The 26,730-nt window shown below is 51.6% G+C and overlaps 1 protein-coding gene across 3 annotated transcripts in view; it reads right to left on the bottom strand.

Annotated features, from left to right (window-relative positions):
• The window catches only part of SRGAP3 (SLIT-ROBO Rho GTPase activating protein 3), a 129,829-nt gene that overhangs the window by 7,804 nt on the left and 95,295 nt on the right, over positions 1 to 26,730 (bottom strand). For 2 of the 3 annotated variants that reach the window (XM_064453402.1, XM_064453404.1), the window contains exons 7-18: positions 21,444 to 21,665; positions 20,827 to 20,928; positions 20,383 to 20,580; positions 18,947 to 19,031; positions 16,385 to 16,412; positions 12,437 to 12,539; positions 9,641 to 9,701; positions 9,158 to 9,235; positions 7,917 to 8,051; positions 4,261 to 4,366; positions 3,757 to 3,984; positions 2,176 to 2,255 (exon numbers count right to left, since the gene is read on the bottom strand). In XM_064453402.1, coding sequence (XP_064309472.1) covers positions 2,176 to 2,255; positions 3,757 to 3,984; positions 4,261 to 4,366; positions 7,917 to 8,051; positions 9,158 to 9,235; positions 9,641 to 9,701; positions 12,437 to 12,539; positions 16,385 to 16,412; positions 18,947 to 19,031; positions 20,383 to 20,580; positions 20,827 to 20,928; positions 21,444 to 21,665 — 1,426 coding nt within the window. Of the gene's footprint in view, positions 1 to 2,175; positions 2,256 to 3,756; positions 3,985 to 4,260; positions 4,367 to 7,916; positions 8,052 to 9,157; positions 9,236 to 9,640; positions 9,702 to 10,379; positions 10,411 to 12,436; positions 12,540 to 16,384; positions 16,413 to 18,946; positions 19,032 to 20,382; positions 20,581 to 20,826; positions 20,929 to 21,443; positions 21,666 to 26,730 lie in introns of all 3 variants that reach the window. The other variant, XM_064453403.1, reaches the window with a different exon arrangement.

Below are 26,730 nucleotides of genomic sequence, written 5' to 3'. Positions count from 1 at the left end.
ACCTGGCCAAGGGCATCAGAGCTGCTGGTGCACCCAAAAAGAAGCCTCGCTGGCACTGAGGGGCCCGTGGAGGAGCCCAGCTCTTCTGCAAATCTGCTTCCAGCTGGGAGCACTGAACTCCAGAGAAACTGCTGCAGCGATTGCAACGCAGCGACAGCATTTCGCTCCGCGCCGGCAGGAGCAACCTGCACTCTGCCTCGCCTTGCTCCAAACCCAGGGTGAAAACGCAGGCTGCCACCACCCACCTACCTCTAGCTACTATCGGAGCCAGCAAGCAAGCAGCTGACGTACCCTGATTATCTGAAACACTCAATCATTTTAAACCCCACCTGGGGACTGGCAGACAGGCGATGACAATGCTGAACAGGGCCAATCCACCCAGTTCCTAAAGATCTGTCAAGCTCTCATTAAAACACGGGCATCTGCCTCGTCACTAACCACGGGCTCAGCGTCGGCAGCAATCAGGACGCGACCTGTCGCTCTGCTCAGCCACAAAACCCACGCAGAGGAGGAGACACCAGAGGAGGACACGGGAGGTGCTGCATCAGACCCCTGTCCCATTCCCCGCCTCACGTGGGACACGACAGGTCACTTCAGCAGACTGATTTTCCCCAGTTTAAAACACACCCCCGCACCAGTACGAGCAGCAGGGTGTTTGGGAGCACTACGGCAGGACCGATGGGGAATGCTCTGGAGGAAACGCAGCAGGGGAGGCAACCGGGAGGGCTCTCGCAGCCCTGATAAAATGTTGAGTTTCCCAGCAGGGGGGGTGCACGGGACGAGGGAGAGGCGAAGAAGGAATACGTAAATTCACAAAATAAACCTGCTCCTCTTCTCCACACTTGCGCTGCAGTTAATCACCCAGCAACTCCAATCACGGCTATTAATGTGACCACCCAAGCATAAGATTAGCTAAATGGCAGCTTGCTCTCCTTCATCTTCTAGTCCTGTCAGCTCCTGTCTGTAGCTGAAGACAGGTCCTGAGCTGCCCGGCCCAGCGGCACCCTTCCCCTCCCCGCGGTGCCAGCCAAGCCCTCCCGCCACCCGCCAGCCTCGGAAGGCGCCAGTGCTTTGTCGGGGCAGGACACATCCAAGGAAACAGCAGTCACCAGGAAAGCAGAAGAGGTGTTCAGCTCCCCAGTGCCCTTCCACAGGGCATAGTCCTGCCACTAAACAGTGTCGTGGGGTTGCACATTCGCTGCCCAGCGGGGTCTCATGGTCGCGCCTCCGGGGCACGGGATGCACGGCGCTTCCTCCGGCTTCGGTACCGCGTCCCGGAGAAAACACGCTTCTCGCCCAGCTCTCCCAGTGCTCCCATTTCCACGCCTGCCTTGATGAGCGCCATGAGCTTCAAAGCTTTTACTGAGAGCCCATGTGTGAGACTCCAAACTGGTTTACACAGAAGCGCAGGCAGAGACGAGCTTACAGAAAGCTGGACCTGAGCCTCCTCCAGAGCGTTACAGAACGCTGATGATGCCCCAGTTGCACCCGTGCTCACAGCACGTCCTGCTTCGCCCTCTGAAGCCGGCCAGCTCCACGGGCGTGACACGAGCAGAAATGAGCAGGCAGGTACTTCGTCACGAAAGGAAACAACGGACTGCGGGCAAAACCAGGCTGCGGCTCGCTCAAATACAGGGGCGTTTAGTTTCTGCCAAGGAGACGGCTGCTCGACGGGGCATGATCCACAGCAAAATGAAACCAGCTGACAGACCCCCTCACTTCAGAGGGCCCCCAAGGGGGCCACTCATGTTCACTGTTCTCCCCAGAGTGCACCCAAGGGCCCTGAGTGAACAGAACTGGTCCCACACCAGCCCCCCATCTCCTGCTCTGGTGAGCCATTTCGCATGGCGCGTCCTCACCATCGCATGGCTGCACATAACCACAGATGACAAGGAAAAGGGAAAAAAAAGTCATATATGGGATTAATGGAATCGCATAGAACAGCTCCAAAAAACCAACCACTGCACAGGTCCACGCACATCCTGTGATGAACGCCTAGAAGCAACGTTTATTAATATGCCTACGCACGTGCGTCACCAAGCACCCAGAAACCTCGTCCCCCACTACAGCCCCAGACGCCAGTCCAGCCCCTAAACTGACTAGGAGCAAAGCGCACGCTGCTTTCCTGCGTGCCCAGCTTTTCCAACAGCGGCCCCATTTTCTGTCTGCGCTCACCGTCATCGCTGGTGTGTGGCTCCGTGCCATTGTCGTGGTCAACCTCATCGATGGTGCCTGGCTCGCTGTGCGGGCTGTCACTGAAATAAAATACACCGCGCTTTCAAAGAAGGAATGACATTCTGTTCTTGAGGCACTCAGCAAAAGTATGCTGTTGAGGGAAATTCTGGCCCCAGTGACACTTGAAAGAGTTATGTTTTTAGTTTCTATAGGTCAGAGATGGCCACTTTAAAGGACAGCAGATCTCTGAACTCGCTTTGAGAACAGCAGATGCTCGCACCACAATCTTCAGGCCCAGAATATCGTGTTCTGTTGTTCATGCATCTTCCTCGTGTTTGGTAAAACAAATATAAAGCGATACCAAGTTAAAATGTTCCACTCACTCGTTCTCAGTGAGTTTCAGTATTTTATCCTCTGCTTGCATCAGTAAGGATGGGGGCAGGTGATCAGCGTCACGGAAGATTAGGTCTCAGAAATGTATAAATTTGCACACAAATCAGTTCCAGTCTGTTCCAAATACTGGTTTGTTAAAACTCGGATCTCAGCATCAGTTTATAATTTCAGCATCCTCCAGACAAAGGTCTAATATCCCTTACACTTCCGATGTGGGAGTTTGTTTATGGGGTTTTCCTATCCTGGGCGTACCAAGTAGGGAGGATTGTGCACCAGAAACGGCGCGACGCGACGCTCCCTCACACAGCCGATCCCATCCCCGGCTAACGCCAACTCATCTGCCCACTAACACTTACAAAACAAAAGGAACTGGAAGGTTCAGGTTAACTCTGGGCTAAGGGGTTTTGTCCATCTTACGCAATTATGATGGAACCACGGGACACTTTACTCAAAAATTCCAAACTAAGAGGAATTTGTTTAGAATTGACCTAAAATTCTATTTTGCTCTGAACACACTTCTGTGAATCTGCAGCTAAAAGCTTTTTACAAATATTAATATTCATATTGGAAGCTATTTTCTCCTTAAGCTTCTACTGAGGTTTGTAATGCTGAGTCAGCACGAGAAAAATGAAAATAAAAACTGAGTGAAACTGCCTCTGTTTCCACCAGCAAGGCTAAAATGAAAAGCAAAACTGATATATACAAGGAGATACTAATCGGTTAGGTGTGCAAAATCCTCTTAATTTTATGAAGGCATTTATAACCAAGAACCGCACTGGCAGCCTGGTATGGAGTAAGATTCTTAACCAGTGTGAAACAGCACAAGCATATCAAATACATATCACTTGCACACTTAATTCATAACATTTAACAGGAACACATGCAAAAAGGCACGCCCCTTCTGCAGAGGGGTGAATTCACCCCAGCACTGTGCTCAGCTGCCCTGATTATTAAGTCTGAGCTTCCCAAAGCTCTCCATCACGCCTCATCCTCTCAGGGATCTGCTCCAAAGAGCCCTTCTCCTACACTCGTGTGGGCTGGGGTCAATTCTCTCTCTCCCAGGGATCAAGCCAAAGCCCCGCACTTTGTCACAGGTTCACACCTGACGTACAGTGCCAGAAGATAACCCTGACAAGGGGATCTGGCTTTCAGTTCTGCACACAACGAAGCCCTGCCCCCGCCTCTTACCAGTACTCCTCCCCTCCGGTCATGCACTTCTCGTAGACAGGTCCTTCCAGCTCTCTGTGGCTGGGGAAGATGCCCTCGTGGTTAATGATGATGGTTTTGATGACGTCATTGACATGGGCTTGGCAGGACACCGGATCCTGCCCATCTGGAATGTGCATCAGAGTGGGCCCGAAGCAGATGGCCAGGTTGTAGGGATCCATCATGTTCTCATCGCTGTACTGTGACAAGCTGCAAGGACAAGCGTTAGGGAGGTGCGGTGCCGACTCTCCCCGTTCGCTCAGAAAAATCTCCCGCCGACAAACCCCCACCGCCCAAGAAAGCAATCGCCACTGAGCCTCACGCCTTCCTTGCACACGCAGCCGTGGCTAGGCACGGCTGAGGAGGGAGAAAAATACAACTCTCCATGGCAATACCAAAACGGACTCGGGCAACAAAGCCAGTGAAGCCCTGAAAAAAAGGAGGGCAAGGAGAAACTCTGTGAAAGAGGAAAAAAAAACAACTTACTGATTAAGGAAAGCAAAAAGATATCTCATGACAACGATGACAGCCCGGGGCAGAGTCACGATGATTTGCTGGATCTGGTGCACTCTTTCGGTGGGGTTCTCGATTTCTGGAACACACGGATAGAAAGCACATCTTTAAACCTTCTCAGGACCAGGCAACACGGCACCAGAGGGACTTTTCCCAGGTCTAGCAGCCCACTACGCAAGGAAAACAATGGCCTGTTTCCAGATTCGATCCACTGGTCTGGCACTGAAGTGCAAGCAGAGAACTGGGCACCGTGGTCGTCCACAGGTGAATTCATACGTGCGTCCAGGTTCAGTATAAACAGCAAATAAAGACATTTCCGTGGTTTTATTTTTAAAATTAATGTTTATACGTTATTTAGTTCATTCCTCAACATCTACTCTACTCCTCAAAAGCTTGAGTCAGTATGGCACTGGAAAAATGGAGCACTGCTTGGTTTTCTAGTAGAAATTTTTTAATAAGGTTTTTATTCACGTTACTCTTGCGGGTTAACCATCAGGTCCTTCTGAGCCCTTCTGCTCCAGTCTCCTACTGGTCTTGGTGGGAGTTTAATCTGAACCGGTTCTGAGCCAGCACTGTAAGAGGCGCCTCTCTCCGCAGCAGCGTGCAAAGCCCACGGCTGCTGCCAGAAACCAGCTCCCTTCCCTAGGAAGGAGGGTGACTTGCTTTCGGTGCCAGCTCACTCGGCAGGGACCCCTGCACTGCCCCCCGCCCTGCTGCACCCCACAGCCGGACGATGCGAAGCCCCCGCGCAGCAGCCGCCCCTCCTCCTGCAGAGCTGCGAGAGCCCTGCTCCAGCACCGACCCGCGAGCGGGCTCAGCGCCGCCGGCAGCAGCTGGCAGCAGGGGCCAGCCCCCAAAGCTACTCTCGGTTTTAAGCCAGTATCTGTTCAATATATTATGTGGTTAATCCTGTGGCTTTCCTTTTACAGAAAGCAGACAGAGAGTACCAAAGCTTTCCTGAGAGCAGCCAGCCCCAGATGCATGGAATAAGCCACATCAGTGGAGAGATGCGTACTTTATTAAGCTGGCTCAAACTTTGACATTTGCTAATCGTACTAAAATGCACCGATAACATGTAGCTGACCTGCCATGGGTTCAAAAATTCTGAGCAAAATTTGGCTTCAGTCCCAAGATTGAAAACTTTATAATATTTCATTTTGGAATTTTTTCCTTTCCAGGAATGAATTTATCCCACTGTTTCTCACTGGGTTCTCTACTTCTTCAGTTTGATTTCACTTAAAGGACATTTGTTAAAAAAAATAAAAAATCAATTAAATAAGAACTGGATAAAAACATAGAATAGATATCTGTTCTGAAACCCAGAGGAACAAATTGCCTTTTTCAGAGGAATTAACGGACTAATCATCGATCACTTGACAATACAGGCACACCCCTGAATGTACCTTTGCAAACAAAGTGCCTTTTTTATCCATCTGTTTCTCATGTGCGTTTGGGAAACGCTTCCATGTAACCTCTCAGTCCTCACCGGGCAAAAGGAGAGGCCAGCCTCTCGCCTGCCGCCAGCAAGCCCGGCTTCCCCAGCGCAGCGGCAGGGAGCGATGCGGCTCTGCAGCCTGCCAGGGGCACTCGCAGGCCCTGCGACATGCGCAGCAGCATCTGCTGCAGAAAACTCGCTCAGAACACCTTAGCAGGAGCCAGGGAAAATCAAGGTGGCTTTGTGATGCACGGCGGTGGAGAGCCCAAACCGCTCGGCTGCGTTTAACCTTCCCGCCGTAATTACACAATGAGGCAGAGCATCCTACAGCAAGGGTGGCGTTTTATTGAGCAGCGGTTCTCAAAGGAAGAAGGTTTCTTCAGTCTGTCTAGGTCGGGACACCTATTACACATCCTGTATTTATGTGGAGGAAAATCAGATGCACTCAAGGTCAGATTTTTAATGGGAACAAGGCACATTAATTCATTTTACTTCTATCCATAACTGGAAGGTAGGAAGAGCAGCAGGAAAAGAAGGGAGAGATGGGGAAAAGGAAGATTCTTGCTAAAATGAAAAAAAAAGAAAGAAAGAGAGAAGAGAATACTATCCAAAAAATTAACAGATGATGTTTGCAATGAAAAGCTCCCGAAAGCTTAATACATTGTGCAAACTGGGATTAATTAGGGATGGTTCCAAAGCACAAGCCTATCTGCAAGCACAGACAGACATCGCCAAGCACCAGGCGCATTTCCTGGCACCGAAGGGGACTCGTCCCCTTCTCTGCGGGCTGTGCCCTCTCCCCGCCCTGCCTGCGACAAGCCCCTTGCGGAGGGCAGCCGGAGCGAGCGCTGCAAGCCAGGCTAAAAATCCCTGCCCGGGGCACAAAACCGGGGCAGAAACAGCTTCCTTTGTTTGCCGTGTTACAGGTGTGCTGCCTGCCTTACACACCAAAACTGAAAGGCAGCAGCAAATTTCCTAAAGCTGCTATACAGAACAACTGCTCTTGAAAAACAAGAGGAAAATCCCCTCCTTCTGGAACAAGCCCATCCCAGCGTCATTCCCCTCTAGATATCATCTGTCTTTCCTGACATCGCTAAGTCTCTAGCAGTTATGCACATTACCATTAAGGAGGGGGGAAGGAGCCGCGAGCAGTGAAAGCCAAATGAAGGACTTGAGCACATGTTCATCAGTCAGTCCCCCTGAAGCTACCCACGTACCGAGACACTCGAACCCCCAACAACCCCGACACCTCTCCTGTAAAATAAAGTCATCCTGCGGCCAAAGCGTGAAACACGCTCCTCCATCATCTCTGAAACATCAAATTCATTCTGCCTTTTTCCTTTCCCCCAGGGGAGTAATTTCCACGACTTGCCAATAAATAAATGTCATCACTACAAGGTACTGAGAGAAATACACCCCAGCTGGGACATCTGTTTCTTCAGTTGCAGAGGAAGAAGTAGAGCTGGGAGGAGAATTCAGGACAGAACAAGAAGCAACTAGGCTCTCCCCGACATCAATCCCAGACCCTTCATGATTAAAAACGCTCAGCTTCTCCCTCTGCTCACATCCCAAAGCACTTCTGGTTTTCTTCGGGATGGGAAATGCACATAGCAAACACTTGGAGAACAGCTGATGGAGTGAGGTTGAAAGCAATTCTGCAGACCTCAAGGGTCGGAGAAGCTTTGTGAGTAGCCAAGAGTTACTGACCTTCGCTACATTTAGTAGAAGACACTGAGCTAAAGCAGCAAAACCCCTTTGGGTCCCAGGAGCCACAGCCGCTTGAGGCCTGACGGGCAGGCACAGGAACCGCCGTTACCGCAGAGACCTGCGCAGGCAGGACAGGGACAGCAACCCACCCTCCTCGCGCAACTAACGACCCCTCATGCAACCCACAGGTGTGTACATGGGCTTGCTGCACGTGCTGCCCACGGGCCTGAGCTGGGACGTGACTCCCTGGTGACCCTCAGGATGCTAGGAAGAATTTAAGAGCCGTGCAAGATGTTTTGTCTCTCCCTCGCCTCCAGCGCTGCCATTGCACACTCCTAATGTCTTTTCCTAACAACTTCCACTGCAGACCTATAGCCCTTCTTACAGCATAAGCTGCTATTTGCAAATCTCAGATGTACTTGCCCCCCCGTTTATTGCTTCTTTTGTCCCACCCTATTCTCCGAGAAGAGCTGTCACATGTACTTACTTATAGTAGATATCAAATCTTGAAACCTTTCCTTAGGAAAGAGGGGGTTTTCCAGTCCTCGGAAATACAGCTTCAAGACTCCAGCCACTGAATTAATGTCACGTTCATTTTGATCATCAGCGAGGGGATCTTCACCTGCCCAGAGAAGAGTTTTTATTGCCAGCATTACTGTCAAGTTGGACTAACACAACAAGTGTCTTTTACTAACCCTGTGGAAACCCAAAATTTCCCACAGTTCAGAAAACCCTCCGGTCTGTGGAATGGTAATGCTAAGCATTTTGTCAGCAAGAGGAGAGTTTAATAAGGTACCCTGCTGAGACATGCTACAGCCTTACCTACAAAACCCCACTTTATTGTGGAGATTTTAAATCTTTCCTGAAGATGAGGATGTTCTTAATTGGTTTTCCTTCACAGTTTCCAGCCCAGTGCATTTTTGCATTTAAGGCACCAGCCCAGAGAGCTGAGCAGATCTAAATGATGGTGGGTGAAAGCCTGAGGAGACAGGCTTGGCTGGAGGATGCAATTATGCCTCTGGAATAGACTGAATGGTTCTGGATCGCATCGTACTGACTTAAATCTATAAAAGGCTTTCAAAATGTGGGGGATTTAGGTACCGATTCCTCTTAAATTGGATGTGCAAACCCTCCAGCCTTTGACAATCTCACCACTGCCTTATCCCTTGGCCTGGCCACCTTCACCCTGATCCTTCCGATGCTGCTCAAAGATTAATGCCATGGAGGCCATCACCCCCGCCAAGACTGCCCCTTCCTCAGCTGCACCTTCACTCAGTGGCAGCAGGATCGCTCTGCCCACTCTTGCCAGCCAAAGGCTGTGGTTTTCTCGACAGAACCACTGGCAACTCCACAACCATCGCTGCCACCAGGTACACGTGGCAATGCTGCTCCTCCCTTGACAAACTGCTGCAGGAGGGAGGAAGATGGATCCCCCACAAGCTATTTTATGGCTCTCATCTGAGGCTTTCAAGCTCTTCATTAATGACTGTGGAAAAGATCTCTGCACCTACCCCTATTTCTCATACTCTTTCCCTAAATGCCTTCACTACTGCTGGAGATACAATACTGAGATACTAGAAGGGGAGAAAACCTCCTCGCGTCTCAGCAGGAAGACCTTTAGCACAGGCTTTTCACAATGTCTAATGCACCAGCACACACTGAACCTCCCACCAGCGACCTCTGCTCGGACACGGCGCCCCAGCGCAGCTGCACAACCTGCCAACGCACCTCTCTCAAACGAATTCTTGATGTCGTTGACTTCCACCTGCGAGCCAGGAACTCTGAAAATGCCCTGTTGCTGAAGGCCTGGAAAGGAACAAGGTTTTAGACAAGACCTGTGTAACTGTTAGGCGGTACTTTCTGGTAAAGAACAGCAGAAACCAGGAGCCAACGCACCTGGAGAGACAGGCTCGGAGAGCGGGAAGGGGACAGCCTGCTACGATCCATTTCTGCTCATATTCTCCAGTCAAGGCCCCCCAGATCAAAGCCCTGAAAGGGCTCCCGTTGGCCTGGGGCCCGAGCAAACAATTTAACCTGAATAAGTGCTACCAAGACCTGAATATTTGTCAGTCATCCGATGCTGCGTCACAGTCAATGCCAGTGTAATTATAACCTGAGCCCACGTGGCGAGCGCGGCGGGCATCTCTGCTAACTGCAAGTATTTAATCCCTCTGCAGAAAAGTTTCTGTTGATATTACTGAACCAACTTACCGTACAAATTGATGTAACGAATGCAGCTTTCTACTACCAGCGGAATAGCCTGTCCTGAATCCTTCATGAAAGGAAAGGAAAAAGTAAGAAATTACTGCTTTATTCATAACAAAGCACAGGAAACGTATTAAAAGATTGCAAAACCAGAGATTTGAAAATCAGTGCCCTTGAGTTTAGTAAGAGAACAGGCAAGAAAAGGAGGCGTTAACACACATCAAGCCATCAAAAAGTGCTGAACATACTATGTGCAGTCAATTATGCACAAAAGAAGCTTTCACTAAAGCGTGTGAAAGGCTGCTGCTCGCTGTCTGGTTGCGACAGGGGACTGATGCAGCGGGATCACAGCTATTCCGTTTCAAAGGTGTAATGCTGAGCCGAAATAGAATTTGTGCTATACCTGTCTGATGAAATAAGCTTCCAGTAACAGAGCTTACAACAGTATTTCCACCTAAAGAAAGAGCTATTGTCAGCAGATGCTAAAGAAAAATCCAAAACACCAGAGCGTGTGAAATGAACTGCCTGTATCTGAACCTGTGATGAGTTTTGGCTTTTTGTTTCAAAGCTGCTTCTCTCCAGGCCCCTCGTGGAGCAGCTCAAAGGGAAATGTCAGCTGGGTCTGACTGCCTAAGTGGATGTTTATTTTCCTTAGGGGCTTTGTTTGTTGTTTTTTTCCAGTAGAGTACAGTTGCATCTCTCTGGTTAATTTACTCCGTCTCATAGACGGGCCTCCAGTAAATACCTGATTTCTCGTTCGCGCATTCCTCCTTCCTCTGAGAACACAAAAAAGCAGCAGAGCGGGAAAAAAAGAAAAGATTAAGCAAGGATAAGTTCAGTTAGAGGTAAGCATCTGTTTCGGAGGCCATGAACGCTCAAATGCAATGGCAGCTTAGCAAGGTCCAACCCAGGCCTTCAGGCTGTGCCCCCTCCCTCCCAAACCCTGCCTGGCACGCTGCACCCGAGCCTCGGCGACCGGCCGAAGGAGCCTCTCTGATTTCTTCCCTCCCTGAACCTGCAGCGCTCGCCGGAGCCCGAGGCCAGCGCCAGCCCCTGCCCGGGCGCAGGCGAGGCTCCCGGGAGAGCCGCCCCGGCACGGGAGCACGGGGCAGCCGCCCGCGTCCCACGCGGTCCCCGGCCTCCGGAGAGCCCCGGCGGCACAGCGCCGTCCCCCGAGGAGCCTCCGCTGGCTCAGGACGCCCTCCCGCTTGGAGAGACTCCCACTGCCGCTAATGCCTCCTCCACAGCGCTGAACCGGCTGGACTTTAATGAGCATTACTTTTTAAAAAATCAGTTTAAGTAAGGAATAATTACAAGTATTAAAAGAGATTACCGGCTTTGTCGGTCGGGCCTGTATACACTACTTGTGACAGTGCACTGTTTATAAACACTGCCCTTAGGCTTACTGTTGCACTAAAAGAGCCTAAGAGAATAAATCGGAGCCGGACAATGCCTATTAGTTTGCCTAATCCAACAGTTTGTTATTACTGCTTCCTACAGTATTTTCACTAAAGCTTTCTTCAGTGCAGGATTAAACACCCGGAGCAACAGGAACGGCATCGCTTCCTTTGGAAATCCTTCCAGCAGCCAGGCAATATCAAAGTGCTGGATTTTGGAGGATCAGCAGCTAGATAGCTGGAGGCATCCTTTGGGACAAATCCCACGTCCACCTCTCTTCAGTTTTCTCCTCAAATCTCTCCTTCTGGGTAATTTCCTGGGGTGATCGGGGCCAAATGCCCCCTTCCACAGGGACTGCGCTGGTACTAATTGAGTTCATCTGAGTTCACCCCAGCTTAAATTAAGAAAATACTTTGGCTGACATTCATGAAGGCCACACGCTGCACGTTGTCAGCGATGGTTTGGAGGAAACCGCTGAGCAGCCGCTCAGCAATGACTTGGCTGGTAGCCGAGCCCACGGTCCCGGCCCTCGCCGAGCACGAGGGGCGCCGGCACGGGTGGCCGTCAGCGCGCGAGCTGCAGCGTCCCCTCTCCCGGTGCACGCAGAGGTAAGGGCCTCCCGCGGGACAAGCTCGCGGCTCCGCACTGACACACAGCTCTCGCCTGTCCTCCCTGCAGGTCAACCCTCCCTCCAGTTTGGGCTGTGGGAAGGGGCCCTCAGACTCCCAGTGAGTGCCGAGAGGGGGTCGGCCACTTATCTGCAGTGGGCACTGAGATGAGCCAGCTGGGCTGGTTATTATTAACATATTTCACTTAAGGATGAGGACAGCACATCTGCCCTCCCACGCAGCCCCCCCTGTGCACAGCATTTCAATTCAAGGCTCCCGGTCCTTACGACTGGGAGACACTTTCTGGGAGCTTATGAGTCATTTCACCTTCTCCCTCAGCCACGGGGGAAGACGGCCACCAAAAACACGTGGAAAAAGGGAAGGTGGGCGCGTTTGCTGATCCTTTGAGGGTGCTGGGCTGGGTTATCCTTGCTGTCTGATCTTCCCTCCCAGGACGGGTGGAAGCAGCGCTGGACGACGGCGACGCTCAGCCAAAAGCGCCTCGCGCCGCACAGCCGGCCAGCACGGCCAACCATGCCGTGAGGGTCCTCACTGCTACCCTCGCCCGGGGGCTCGCAGGTGGTGATGGGATGGGTGACACAAGGAACACACGAGGGGCAAGGACAGCTGTGGAGAGAAATCGTCACCGAGGCAAAGCGCGCACTGGCCACGTCAACTGGGTGCAGGGCGGACTGGAGAGACCCCGCCGAGGAAGGAAAGCAGCCAGCTGTTAGGACAGGAAAGCCACCATTACATTCACAGCGTTCATAAACTCTTACTGTCAGCCAGCGAGTACCTTAATGAACGTTTCCATATTGCCGTTAAAGAGTTTATGATTATAGACTGAAAGAGGCCTAGGTCTCCTCATTTTCTGTGGCTTAGGGGGAAGACATGGGGGCCTGGGAGAAAATGGAACAAAAGAAATCAACAAAACACCAACATAAATGCAATGACAGGGTGAGATCTCAAAAGGTTATGACTGAGAATAAGAAATAAATCAAACAGAAAATTCCCTCTGAGGACTCGACACGCAGCTCCATGCACTCTGCGGCACCCCTGCCGCTGCATCCCCCCACGGAGGCCGCTCTGCCGGGACCCACGGCGCCCGCGGCTCCTGGGGACGTGCCCTCTGCTTGCTGCAGAGCCCCTTCCAGCAGCCCAGGGTGGGCTACGCTAGCACTCCCGTGGCTAACTCATTTTGGAGCCAGTGCCACAGTGGCCTCGCTTCTGCCGGCCCCAAAGGCCAGGCTGAGCCCGGGGGCAGCTGGCAGGTGTCTGAACGGGCGGCAGAGCTAACCTGTAGGCAGCCTGGATCCCTGAGGTCCCTTCCAACCTGTGATTCTGTGAAAATCAGGGCTGTTCGCTATACGCTGCACACGTAATTTCAAGTCAAGGTCAAGACTGCAGCCTTTATTTACGTAATAAATGCAAATTAATCTTGATAATTGAAACATTTAACAGCAATAAGCCAATGTACCCATTGCTTTCCATCCCCATAATCTTCCAGTATTTCCCTATCAGACAGACCCTAACCTCAGCGGCAGCTGCATACAGCAATCTATCTGTTGCTATGGGCTTCTTGAAGAGTCCTAGTTTCTACCGCAAAAACAGTCATCTTCAGAAACCAGTGACAGAGCAGTAGCTATACCAACAGCCACAGCCTGAATGAGCCATGGGTGATCAGGAATGCTCTTCATGCAGAACTTGCTTCATTCAAACCAGAAAAGTACTGAAGCTGCTAAACACAGCTGGTCACAACTGTCTCGGGTACCCCCGCTCTGCAGATACAATTCTCCTTCTCTGAGATGCCAAATACCCAAACTGGTGCTCAGTGTTTGTGCTAGTACCAGGGATGAGGGTAGATTTAGACTGGATATAAGGAAGAAGTTTTTCACAATGAGGGTAGTGAAACCCTGGCCCAGGTTGCCCCGAGAGGTGGGAGATGCCCCATCCCTGGAAACATTCAAGGCCAGGCTGGACGGGGCTCTGAGCAGCCTGGTCTGGTTGAAGATGTCCCTGCTCACTGCAGGGGGGTTGGACTAGATGGCCTCTAAAGGTCCCGTCCAACCCAAACCTTCTATGATTCTATAATGATATTTTAGAGGTAAAACGAAGGCATTGGGGCTCGGTAGGATTTGTAGCACCTGCTTCCTACCTCCATCAGTTCAGCACTCTGTCAGTCTGGAAAAGCACCAAGAGCAGCTTAAGAGTTCAACTGATTCCTTGACATATCCAAAATAAATCACAGCTACCCCTGGAAAACACTGGGGTATTCCTGTTTATTCCTAAAGGGACCTCATTCTGCTCAAAGATGGCTGGAAAGAGGAAAGTGGGAACACTTCCACCTCTCTGCAGCTATCCTGTGTTTGAGAGACACTCACAGGGATGTGAATGGTTTTTCATCCTTCTGGCAGGCATTCCCAAGAGTCAAACCACCAAACAAAAGGGGGAGCCCAGTCAACGCACACGAGCAAACCCACCAGCAGCTCCGTAAGAACAGAACAGGTAGGCATGCGCATTAGGGAGCGCGTGACCCTGCCCCTACGAGCTAGTGACGGAGGGTCCTCGTCAGTCACGGGGAACAGGCCTTGGAGACCCTGCTGACCTGAGGGCAGCAGACACCTATTGCTTCTGGAAACAAGGCCACGGAAACTTATTTTAGTGCAGCGATCAGGATTTTGGAGGGCTGCTTTCATTAACACTATTCACGTTCTGATTTCTTCTTCTGATAATGAAGGACATCAATACCCAAGTGCCTAGGTCTAGAAAAGGGAGAAAAAAATCGCAATCTCTAACTGATTTCTGATCTGTCCTCTACCCCCAGGCTGTTTTGTTGTCTGTAGAGGAGAGATCACGACTGCAAACAAAAATGCGTGCTAGGAGCCTGCATGCAGAAGTTCTCACCAAGCAGAGCCGAATGGACACGTACGATTTACACAGAGCTGCGATGCAAAGGTGACGGTTGTGATCCGCTGGTTCCCTAACCACATGCCTTTAACTGAGCAATTTGACTATGCTGCTATAGCTTCTAACCACTCCTTCAGCTGGCAACCGAGGAGCAGAAGTGACTGCTGTCCATTCCAGTGCTCGCCTGACTCTCAGCTGAGCAGCCCTGTGCTGCGGGCTGGAGACCCAGTGCTGTTTGCTGCTGTGTAATCTCCCCTCCCGGGGGATGCCCGGGCGCAAGGCGGCCAGGGCAGCCCGGCCTCCGGCTGTATCTGGTGGGAAGGTTGTTCTGCCTACCCTTACAGTGCTGCCTCGCACAAGGAGGAGATTGTCTCGTTTGTTTTCCTTTGTGAAGTAAAAGCAACTGCTGAAACAAAAGCAAACAGAAGCAGCAGGGAGTTGTGCCATCATCCCTCATGCAGGAGGCTGTTATTTATTCCTCTGATTGTTCTGGCCTGCTACACCACCACCCCACGGGCACCCACTCCTGATAAACAAAGTACTCAGGAGCAAATTCTCCCTATGATTTTATCCAGTCGTTTGGGTGTGCTGTCCTCGACCAGCTCAGCAGACAGCCCTGCCTGGCACACCCAAAGGACCAGAGCTCCCCACCGAGTGCCTGCAAGCACGCTGGCAGCACCGACGGTGTCAGGGGGCTGTGGGGCAGCTCTTCTGGGACCACAGGGAGAGGCAGTGATGGCAGCGGGGGATCGGCTGACCCGAAGGGCACGTGGGAGCACGGTCCGGTGCAGCTCCTCGGAGCGCATCAGTGCGGTGATACACCGTGCGGTCCCCGCTCTCCGGCCTGTGTGAGGCAGGGAAGGGCCCTCTTCCTGCTGATGGCACCTCGCCGCCTTGCACTGCAGCCCCCGCGGGCGCCCAGCCCTGACGCCTCTCAGCCTGGCACCGGCAGCACCGTCCCCCTCCAGCCAGGAGGCGAGAGAGCAAGGCGCCCTGCCGCCCTGCCGCCCTCTGCCTCGGCAGCCTCCTTCCTGCCTGGAAAGGCAGCCCAGGCTTCACCATCTGCTTCGGCACTTCTCACACGGAATGGGCTGGGGGTTTTTTGCCAGTATTACAAATTTTGTTAAACACAAACAGGGCTGTAAAAGGATAACACAGAGGGAGATTGTACATGTTCTGGGGAGATGTTTGGAGGCTTTGCTGGCCCACACCTTACTGTTAGAAAACCAGCACACTCATAGCAAGCCACCACAGCTCTGTGGAGATGCTTTATGGACTGGACACAGATCAAAGCCTCCTCCCTGTTACATTCACCCCTAGCACTATCTCCTCCTGCAGAGGGATGAAAGTCTGAATACAGGCATGCTCTGCACTCCTAGGGGAAGAAGCCAGAGCTGCGAGAGGCTTTGGGGGACATATCAAAGCCCTCAAAGGAACAGGGATGGTAGGGAGCGGGTGCACACCCTTGTGTTGCACCGTCTGAACACATCCCAACCTCAGCTATGCTACAAGGCACCGTACCACGCTGACACAGCACTTCCAGGCACTTCAGAGCCAGGCAGCTAGAAATTACACTGCAGCAAAAACAAGGGCCTGTTTGTCATCACCCTGATCAATCCACTTCAGGCGATGCAGCTGAGAAGCAGGGCAGCGACGTGGGGAGCCTGAGACTGCCGGCCCTCTGGCCTGCCAGCGCAGGGCAGCTGGAAGATGGTTAAACATGAACCCCGCCAAGCTGTATCAGTAGCAAAGCAAACCGCCCTCCTTCCCACCGCCACCCTCCTCCTGCCAGAGCGAGCCCTTCCCAAAAGCAGGTGAAGTGGAAGGAACTGCTCACCTGGTTGTTCCGCATTCGGCTCTTTCACCTATGAAGAAACACAAGTTTCCATCATCTCTCCACGTTAGGCACCACCAAACGACTGTTAAAACACACTTGCACAGGCACTCACACACTCGCTTCTGGTTCTGCAGGCCTGGAGCTAATGGCTTCTGGCAAAAAGCCGCCGAACGTGCCCGAGGGCCCTGCAGGTTGGGGAGATGCCAAGCTTTTTGCCATACAAGCCCCCACCACTAAAAGACACATTAGAAATCCAAGACTCAGCCACAAGAGAGGGAAAGCATCTTCAATTCCCACGATATTAAAGGTTGATTTGCAATATGAAGCCCATCTGGTAAATACCCAGATGCGCTGCAGGTCCTCTGCAATAAGTGCTCACTTACTCTAGCTGGGGCTTGGCCAAAGCCAAGCAGGAAAGGGCAGGCTGATAAGGGCTGAAGCCCCCAGGGAGGCCGCTGAGATTATCCAACTGCCTCGTGGAGGACCACTAACAGCACCTCAGTGCAGCGGAGTATTCAGTTCCCCAGCTTTTCCTGTGAGATAACAGCCCATCCAGCCACGGTCAGGCAGACTCTATTCTGGCTGTCAATATTCTCATTCCCTTCGTGTATCTTTAGTGCTTGGATTTCATATAAATGGCAGCATATCACCGCTGATAAAATCTGTTCATTTTTAAAGTATTTGTCAATTCTCTGAAAAAAACCCTAAACTAATTTCACATGCTGTTTGTGCCTTTCTCCCAGGGCCAGGAAAGCTGATTTATTCTTCCTTTTTCTAAAACACATAAAAGGAAGCATTTGGCTGCACACGCCTCCTTCCTGCTCTCCCTTGGCACCTGCGGAAAGCAAGCTTGCAGCCAACTCCTCACTGAAAAAGAATTCCACATGAGTGTTTTGCAAACCCAGACTTCTTCCTAATGAGAATCGGCTCATGCTGAAACGTAGCATTTGGCATTTCTGAGCTAAATATTTGCTGAACGCCTACGTAGCAGGATGATCCCACAGCCTGGGAGACATTCAGAAAGTTTTTGTGTGAAGATCTTCTGTGGCTGCTTTTGCACAACTCTAGAGAATTAAAATGCCTGACCCCACACTCTTCCTCCTAAGTACGGCATTCGCATGCCTCTCGTGTGAGACACAAAGATGGTCATCAAATTAATCCTCAACAGCTTCATCACTTCTTGCACCAATCCATAGGAGTCTTAGCACTATATCCAACAAACACAGCTCTTTTCTGTACTAAGATCTGTGATCCTGGGAAGAGCTGAGATGGGTCCAGTTTCTGAGAACCACATGCTCCATCCCCCTTGGCTGTGTCAAAGCCTGAACTGAGACCCAGCGGCTGGGAGCCCTGCCTGGCAGCATGCCGTTACCCACCGAGCCTCACCAGTGCCAGGCTGCTGTGGAACAGACTGCCCCAGTGAGGAGGCAGAAGGGCTGTCCCTGACCTGCTCTGCAGGGTGATAAGGGGTTAAAGGCAGCTGCGGGGAGTGCTGAAACTCCTGGGAAAATAAATATGTTAATGGAGCCCCCTGTATCTCCCCTACAGCTTTCCTTGTGCCTACACTTTGTGCCTTGACTTGGCTCAGTGTTCTCCGAGTAGAACATACCCAGGATCTAACTAGAAGGTGGACTTTAAAGGCTGGATAAATTTGGCAGAGAAAATATGTTTGGCAAAATCGCCAACAAAAAGCTATTCTTTTTCTTTTTTTTAACTCTGAGATGCGGAGTCCAATTTTTGTATTGTTAAACCATGACCATGGACCATTTGTGTGTTTTACTTTAAATATATTCTCTCCTGTTGGAAAATCAGGATGCTAACTCATCTCCATCTTCCTCACGCTGGAAATAATGCAATTTTAAAAAATCCATTAGAAGAGCTAAACTCCTCTCCCAGGGACATGGTTGCACATCACTGCCCCAGCAGCGGCGGATCCTGCCTGGAGCCGTGCACTCCTGCCTCCCCCAGAAGCTACTGCCCCTTCTGGTGTATGAAGTCTGCTTCTGTGCTTGTGCTCTAAACCAAACTTGTGAAATTATCTGGAGTAATAAAAGCCTGCTATGGAAAAGTTAGTTTTAAAAACAAGGATGATTTTGCAAGTCTGGTTTAGAGCAAGTCAAAAACCTATGGCCGGCGGGCAAGCGGCCTATTATATCAACAAGGCTGCTGGCAAATCTGTAACACAGAAGCACAGCATCAAGGACAAGGAAATACGTGTGTTCAGGGCTGCACTCAGAGGGGGGAGAAAGGAAAAAGGCAGAGGGTTGGAGTGGGTGGGAACCTCTTTGCTGCTGGAGAGGTAACACAGCACTTCGGCACACAGTATAAGATTCAACCAAATTCCTCCATGTGCACTCCCAAAGAAAGGTGGGAAGAGAGTAATATTCCAGGGAAGTAACGATTTTGCATGTCACTGGTTAAACTTAGTAGTAGCAGCCAACCACAGAAGCCATCAGTCACTCAGGAAAACACAGACAGCAGGTACGACTGAAAGATGACGCCCGGTTTAAAACCATCTCATGTGATGGGAGGTTCCTCCCTGGACCTAACCCTGCGACTCACCTTCTCCAAGAGTCTGCTTCAGCAAGTCATGTTTAGCCTGGAGCTTCGTGATAAGGTTACTGCCATTCAAATACTCTTTAAACTTCTGGAATGACAAATAAAATAAACAAGGTGAGTTAAGACACTTGGCAAAAATAGTCCGTAATTGATGTACACTTTTGCCTGGGGGGCTGCCGGAGGCGGGCTCGGCGAGGCTGACGGGCTCTAACAAAGCCGGTGTCAGATGCGCCGCAGGGCTGAGCTCGGTCTAATCACTTCTCACTGCTCCAGCCACAGTCCTGACGATCTTATTAGCCTGGTCTCCTTGGTGCTGCACCTCCTGCCTAGGAACGCAAGGAGCTCCAAAGAAACGAGTTCAAAGCAAGCTTTCTTTTGTCAGGCTTCTGGGAACGGTCTCGAAAATCAAAGAGGCTTTCCCTCCTCTGACAGGCGCTTTGCCTTTGTGCAGACAAGTGATGCAGAGCAAGAACTCCCAGTGTATGAGGCCTTCCCAGCCCAGGGACCGTCAGACGCTTTACGCACTGGGCCACGCTAACTGTGCGGCACAACTTCTCCTTTCATTGTGAGACTGTTTGACACGCGGTAATGCTCAAGAGCAAGTACTTTTAGAGAGAAGAGGAGTGAGGGAGACAGAATATGGGAAAGATCAAATTCTTGCTAAAAGATTTTAAAAATCCCAAGCACAACTCAAACCGAGAAGTGCGGGTTGTTTCCCCCGAATTGGAATATATTATAATACTGTTAAGAGAAAGCAGAAGCTTTTCTATGCATATGTAATATATCACGACATGCTATTAACTTTAACCTATTGACCATGCTTACATGAGGGCTACTTCTGCTGAACTTACTTATTACTTATATTTCAAGTACTGTAACAGAGAACCTTGGATCTGCCTGGAAGCGAAGCACGAGAGCAAGGCTGCAGGGGGGAGACTGCCCTGCCGACAGACACCAGCGAGGCACTGCACAGCCGGGCTGCAGCAGCTTCCTCCAACACCCTGCACCAGCAGCAAACGACCGCTTGGTCCATCCCATGGGCCAAGCGCAGATTTGAGCTGTGTAGGCCAGAAAAGGAAGGCTTGGCCCATGGTTCAAAATTGTAAAGGCCTCCAGGAACGGGCGCTGAATGGCGACACGCTGCGAGGCTGGCTGGAGTCTGCTGCCCCGCTCTGAGCCCCACCTACTGACTCCTGTAAGTTTTCGGTCACAACTGGGTGCTCCAGTTGTTCCTTCAAAAAGAACAAGGCAGACACTGGATTGTCAGTCCCTATGCACGACCCTGCCACTGAGAGATGCATTCCAGCCCCAAATCAGAGACAAGACAAATACTGAAAGAGACGGAACTGGTTCTTGTTCTTCACTAATGAGCACTTAAAATGGGACTCAGCCCTAGGAATTAATGCTTTGTGTCCTGTATCACAGGAGATAAGACTCACTGTAAAATAGAACATTTCGGTTTCCTGCTGGTTGGCTCTCCTCTTGGCGATGTTTATTTTGCTCATGTAGGTCTCCGATGCAGCTGATTTGACCGACTCAGTGGAGCGACTATGCTGGAAGGCATCTGAAACATCAAAATCTTCCACCGTCAGCATGTCCTGCAAAGTCTGCATTGTGGCATCCAGAGTTTTTCGTACCTATCAGGAACAGAAGACAGCATGGTTTTGAAGCAGACTGGGGAAGTGACACATGTTGAGCCAAAACAACTGGCCAACAAGCAGTACTGGGCTCGCTCTTGTGCCAGCTGCAGTCCACGGGAGCTCTCAGCACTGTCGCTGGAAGGACCCTACACGCGAGCACACCAAGAAACCCCTGCACAACAGGCCAAAGGCTGAGCAACGCTGCCTACGAGGCCAGACACGATTCCCAGAGCGACTTCTTACCTCTTCGTTCTCTATCTTGAGTGTGGCTAGTCGCGACTGCAGCTGGTGGTACCGCATCAGCAACTCGGTCTGCACAGGCTGCTGGGCGCTGACCTGACACACCTGAGACAGGAGCGGTGCCAGAGAGAGACAGGAGAGCGTTCAGTGGGACACGCACTGACCAGACGTACACATTTAAGTACCTAAAGGATCCTCTCCAGCCCCCACAAGCTCCTCAGAGCCTCCACGGAGGCTGCATCCCCCAGTTTCTGATCAGCAGTGCCCTGGACCCGGGCCAGCACAAAGCATTTTCTACCCAGCATTTGAAAGCTGCAGTCTGAAGTCTTCCAATTACAGCAGGTAAATCAAAGCTGTGCTTTACAAATCTGTTGGGCAGTTCAGCTGAGAATCAAGCCACAGGCTTCCTAATTGGGAGAGATACGGAGCAAGAGCCAGACAGAAAGAAGGAGCCCTAATGAGCCAAATGTCTCATTAAGAAAGGAAACAGGAATAGCAGCATGTGAAGACAGCACAGAGGGATAGGGAGTCAGAAATAGTTTAACAGTGATGGTTAAGAAGAGGAGGAGGCCAGGCCAGGCTGCGAGGCGCCCCTGCAGCCCCTCGGGCGAGTACCCTACCTCATCCCCCATGTGAGGCTGGAACTCGAACTTCAGCGGAGGGCAGAAGACCTGGTTGCACATGTCCATGATGGTATGCTTGTCACTCCGCGCATCCAGGTTGTCCACAGCATTCTCAATGATGTCCAGGCCCTCGTGGCGGGAGGTTTCCAGGTTGTACTCGGCAGACAGGTATGTCCTGAACGTCCGAGCGAGGCTGGCGTGGAATCCCAGATCACAGCACTGAGAAACACCAAGGAAGGGTCCAGTCACACAAACACTCCCAACCTTGTTCTGGAGGGTCACGTGTACATTAGATGCCAAAAAAAGCACTGTATGTCCCAGAGAAACACCAGCCCTGTCGTACCGGGGTATATTTAACAGCGTACTGCAATACTGTATGAAAAGGCAAGAAGGAAGGAGGACCGAAGGAGAGGTACCGGGGAACAAACAGCCAGACGGTACAGTGACCCTGCACCGACTCTCACCGTGGCACCAGGGTTTAACACCCTCCATTTTACCGGGAAGGGCACAGGCAGGCAGAACAGACAAAAAAATAATCCAAAAGCACAGTTCTTCCCCGGCTACTGCTCAGCACCGCCCCGGGGCCAGCGTGACCACAGGGGCCCCACCAGTGGCAAGGCCCTGCAGCAGCCCCCGGGAAAGAAATGGCCTGTGCCACTGCTTGCCCTCAGCGACTTCCTTCTTGCCTTGTGAACTACCCTGCAAGCAGTTTTTACACAAAGAAACCAATTCCCGAAGTTACCAAATACAGATGGACATTCAAGCAAGGTGGCACTGAGAAACATGCCCTGCAGTATGTGCAAACCCTTTTATCCTTGCTAGGTAGCTGCATTCCTCTCTCACGATGGAGCCGTTTCTCATGCATAACTGATCTTCTCATGTTCACCTTGGGGAAAATGATAAAACTCGGAGCTAATTGCTGCCAAAATACTGTACATTAGACAAAAGCTTGTTTTTAAACTCTCTTCTCAATATAATTGAGTTTGGCATGTTAAGTATAGCAACAGCATAGGGATTTACTGCTATGAACGCTTCATCACAGCTGAGCAAAAAGCAGCTCTTAGCAACTCCCAGTCCCCAGCGGGAGCCCTGACACAGCGCAAACCTCCGCAGGGCTCTGCTCCGACCGGCGGGCTCTGCTGCGAGCAGCCTGCCCTGGGAGCGGGGGGACAAGGACGGGCACCAAAGCAGCACCCAAAATTTGGATGCCAACAGATGTTGTTCTGCAGAGAAAGGCAAGACAGAGAGGATGCTGGAAGCAGGAGGAGCACAACGCACCGGCCTGAGCCACACTTGTGGGGCTGCAGGAGACTGCAGTGGAAGAGAAGGGCTGCAGTCCAAAACCGAAGCGCATCTATTTCTGGGATGTAAGAGAGGGCTGGAGCTCCTGACAGAGGACATAAAGTTAGGTAATTATGACTTTATCCTCTGTGAGGAGTTTCATAACCATCCGTCCCCAGCGCAGCCGCTCCTGTCTCCTGGCACAGCACGGGTACAGCTGCGGGGCACGGCGCGGCGCACCCCGGTCAGCACAGGCAGTTACCTGTGGTTCGCTCACGGTCTGAAGCTGTTCAGGTACCTCTGCACACAAGCACTGTGATCTGCAGAGATATGCCCAGGCGCAGGAGGGCTGCGGGTCACCAGGACACCTCCAAGGGAGAAACAGAGGGACCCCGCGAGAAATATCTCCCCTGACACATAGCACCAAACTAACCATTGCCAGAAAATTACTCTTCTTACATGAAAACTACCAAAGGACAATTTGTATTACAGAAGTTAAGATGCTTTGCGGCCACACAGATTAAAGAATGAATAGCATATGGTGAGCAGGCTCCGGCCCCAGTGCAGCCCCACCAAAACCACTGCCATGAGGACCAATGTAGCAAAAAAAGCTACAGAAAAGAGAAGAAAGATTGCTAGTGCAATCCCAATGACCCAAAATTAGACCAGCAGAACTCCTTGTTGGGAGCTGGCATTTCAGAGGCACCTTCTCCAGCTCTACAGCATCCACACCAATGCAGAGAGGCATGCAGTGATTCTACATCAGAACATCAGTACTGATAAACTCGATTCAAATATGAAAACTCAGCTGGTGCCACAAGCAGCTCCGACCAAAGAAGTCATCTCGTGCATTCTGCAGATCTGAAGAGACATCCCTCAGCTCGGATCAAGTCACAGGCTGTATTTGGTTTAGTCTGTGCTAAAAGCAGCAGTAAAACCACGACGGGACAGTTCCTCCTCACGGATACATGAGCACAACCTGCCTGTCCCCAGCGAGTGTTTTAAGGCAGTGAAACTACGCTTGTAATGATGAGGGTTTTTGCAGGAACTATCGAATGGTCATAATCCACCATTTATCCCACTGCTGTTTGGCTTCTAACCTTATTAGTTGAAAACACAGGCAGTGAAGGGCTGGTATAGCGCTGCCTCCAGAAATCAGCAAGCAACAAAAAAAACAAGGAATCAGAGCAAATTTTTATTCCACCACTTGGGGCGAAACCTTGTTATAGTACAGTGAGTCTCTCCCGCAGGACAATTTTAGCATGAAGTCCTGCACGGCTGCTCCAGGGCTGCCGGCAGAAACGGGCGAGTCGAGAGGATGCAGCAGCGCAGGTGCCCTGCTCTTCCCAGCCGCGTTTCGGCGCACCCGGAGCAGCCGGCAGGCAGGGGCGCGCAGCCCCCGCGGAGCCGGCCGCGGGAGCAGCAGCGCGCAGCATCCCCGGCAGCTGCGGGGACGAGACGTGAGCTCTTGTGCTCGGACCGCCAGCGGGGATCTGACCCCACCACTCGCTCGGCTCACCACCGTTGAGGGGGCTGCCAAGCAGGCGCAGCAGGGGTCAGGGCCGAGACCCCCCGGCTGATGCTGGAGGAGGATTTGCTCTCCCACCACGACCAGCCGAGTGCCGTTCTGTGCCCTGAAAACAGGACTGCGCACAGCTCCCAGAGCACTTCCCAGCCCATCACTGCCGTTCTGCCGCCCCCTTGGAAATTATTACTACATGACTACAAAAAATAACACCAGGAGAAAATATCTGCCGCTGTTCAAGGGTGGGAATTCCCAAAGCATCCAAAACTGAGCTATTACAAAGGAAAATTGCTGAATGCCACAGAATCCAAGGAGACGGGGCTCAGGGTATTGCCCAGCTGCTTCTGAGAAAAAATTCCATGTGAAATCTTCCCTTTCCTTTGAACGCTGAAGTCGCGCTGAAGCTAGCAGTTATTTGCAATGCCCAGAAATCGGTTGCTACCGAAAACCAGGGCAGGCGCTTCCCCAACATGCCACAGCCCTTGAAGTCCCTGGTGATTAGCACTGTGCCGGCTGCTTCACACGCTGGTGCCCAGGGAAGAAAAGACGGAGCAGGGACTTCCACAAAATTCTCAGAGGAACACACAAAGGGAGGGGGAGGGAAGAAAAAGAAAGAAAAAAAGACTTCAAACTCCTGCTCCCAGCGCCAGAACAAATGGCATTTTCTCACCCCCCTCATCCCTTTGATGGAAAATAAATAAGAACCACAAATAATAATCCTTAGCCCTTCTGCCGCGCCTTTCATCTGGAGAGCTCAAAGCTCTTCGTATATTAATTCATTAAGTCTGGTAACAGCCCTGCAAGGGGTGGAAATACTACAGTGTTCAACTTGGGAAATAAACCGACGCCCCAGAGCTTAAGCAAGCTGGTTTTGGCCAAAACGCCATGGAAGCGGCCAAATCTGCGTGTGTGTGTCTCCCACTGCAGAGCTGCACCAGAGGAGGGGCCAGGGGCCACAGAAGATCACTGCTGGCCATTAACCCCAGTGCCAGTAACCACATTTTAGACACAGGAGTGGAAACAGAGAGATATTAAAAGCTTCACCCAAAGCCAGGAGGAAAGCCGGCAAGTCTCCAACCCCGCACAAGCATCCCAACACCTTCCTGAGCTAAGGGAGAGCCAGCTCTTCCCTGGGACTGGGCCACGCTGAGGGTGATCTCTTGCGAACATCAGGCCTGGGACGGTCTAAGCCGACGGGGCAGTAAGGCGGCCGTGCCCCGATCCAACCGGGGCGCCAGGCTGCACCAGCGCAGGAAAACAAGGAACGTTTTAGGAACAAAGCAACGTGCAGCGGATGGAAAATACAGGAGCCCGAAGCGCTCCGCCCTCCAGCAGTGACCTTCAGTCGCTCCTGAGCAGCGGGCAGAGACCTGCCCCGTCCCCGCAGGACGGACAGACGTCCCCGCAGGACGGACAGACGTCCCCGCACGGCTCTGCTGCTCTGTGCGCCCTCCTCGCGTGTTCGGGCAGGTAAGAGCCGTTCCCCCGACGCACCAGGCCAACTGCTCTGCGTGCCACGAGCCAGACACTGCCCTCGCAAGAGGTGACGGCATCGAGGACGGCGACTGGTGGGTCCGGAGGAATCTGATGGGGTTTAATATGAATTACGAAATTCTGCAGAAACGCTGAGGGATTTTGCATAGCCAAGGCTGCAACAGTACTGGGCTCCAGAGAGAATGAAATGCTTTCCAAGCTACTGACACATCTGTCTCATTTCCTCACTGGTTAAACAGTTAAAAGATATTTAAACCGTCTGTTGCAAAACATGAAATAATGTTTTACCAGGATAAAGTTTGCACTTGGCCGTGACCATGCTGGGTACTATGCGAGGCCCTAACTCATGCCTGAAAGTATCTTCAGATCTTAGGAGGAGCATCCAAAGAGAATACAAACTGCTTCTGTCCTCGTTCGTTTTTATGGAGAACATTTATTTATCATGTATTAAAAATGCAGAAAACAAAACGGTTGCGCCTTTGCAGCCTGCAGCCACTGCAATTCCCTCAAAGCAAAACAGCATTGAAACAAACCCGATTACAAAAGGTGTTCCAGCCAAGGGACGATAAATGCTTGTAAAGCAACACTCCACCGCAACAAACAGGCTCTGCACGCTGTAAGACGGACCCAGGCAGCAAAGGGAACTAACCCGTGCCAGGAGAAGGCAGAAAGGGCTGAGATGCATCAGCAGGCACAAATAATCGCTCAGAAAAGATGGGAGGAATCAAATAAACGTGAGGGCTGTCTCTATTACCCCTAATGTTCCCCAGGTTTGACGCCGGGGGAGCCGGCCGTCGGGGACGCTGAGGTGCGCAGCAGTGCTGAGACGAGGACGAGCAGCGATGGAGGCACTCGCCGCACAGCGCCTCGGCGGGGCGAGGGTCGCTGAACTCCTCCACGCTGAAAAGTGGGTGCACTGTTTTAAAGTGCACTACTTCAAATATAAAGGCAACATCCCCCAGACCAGCCCCACCGTTTAAGCTT

The sequence above is a fragment of the Phalacrocorax carbo genome, chromosome 6 (genome assembly GCF_963921805.1).
Source record: "Phalacrocorax carbo chromosome 6, bPhaCar2.1, whole genome shotgun sequence".
NCBI classification, from domain to species: domain Eukaryota; kingdom Metazoa; phylum Chordata; class Aves; order Suliformes; family Phalacrocoracidae; genus Phalacrocorax; species Phalacrocorax carbo.
Note: the sequence above shows the minus strand (reverse complement) of the source record. Positions and strands in the feature narration are given on the sequence as shown.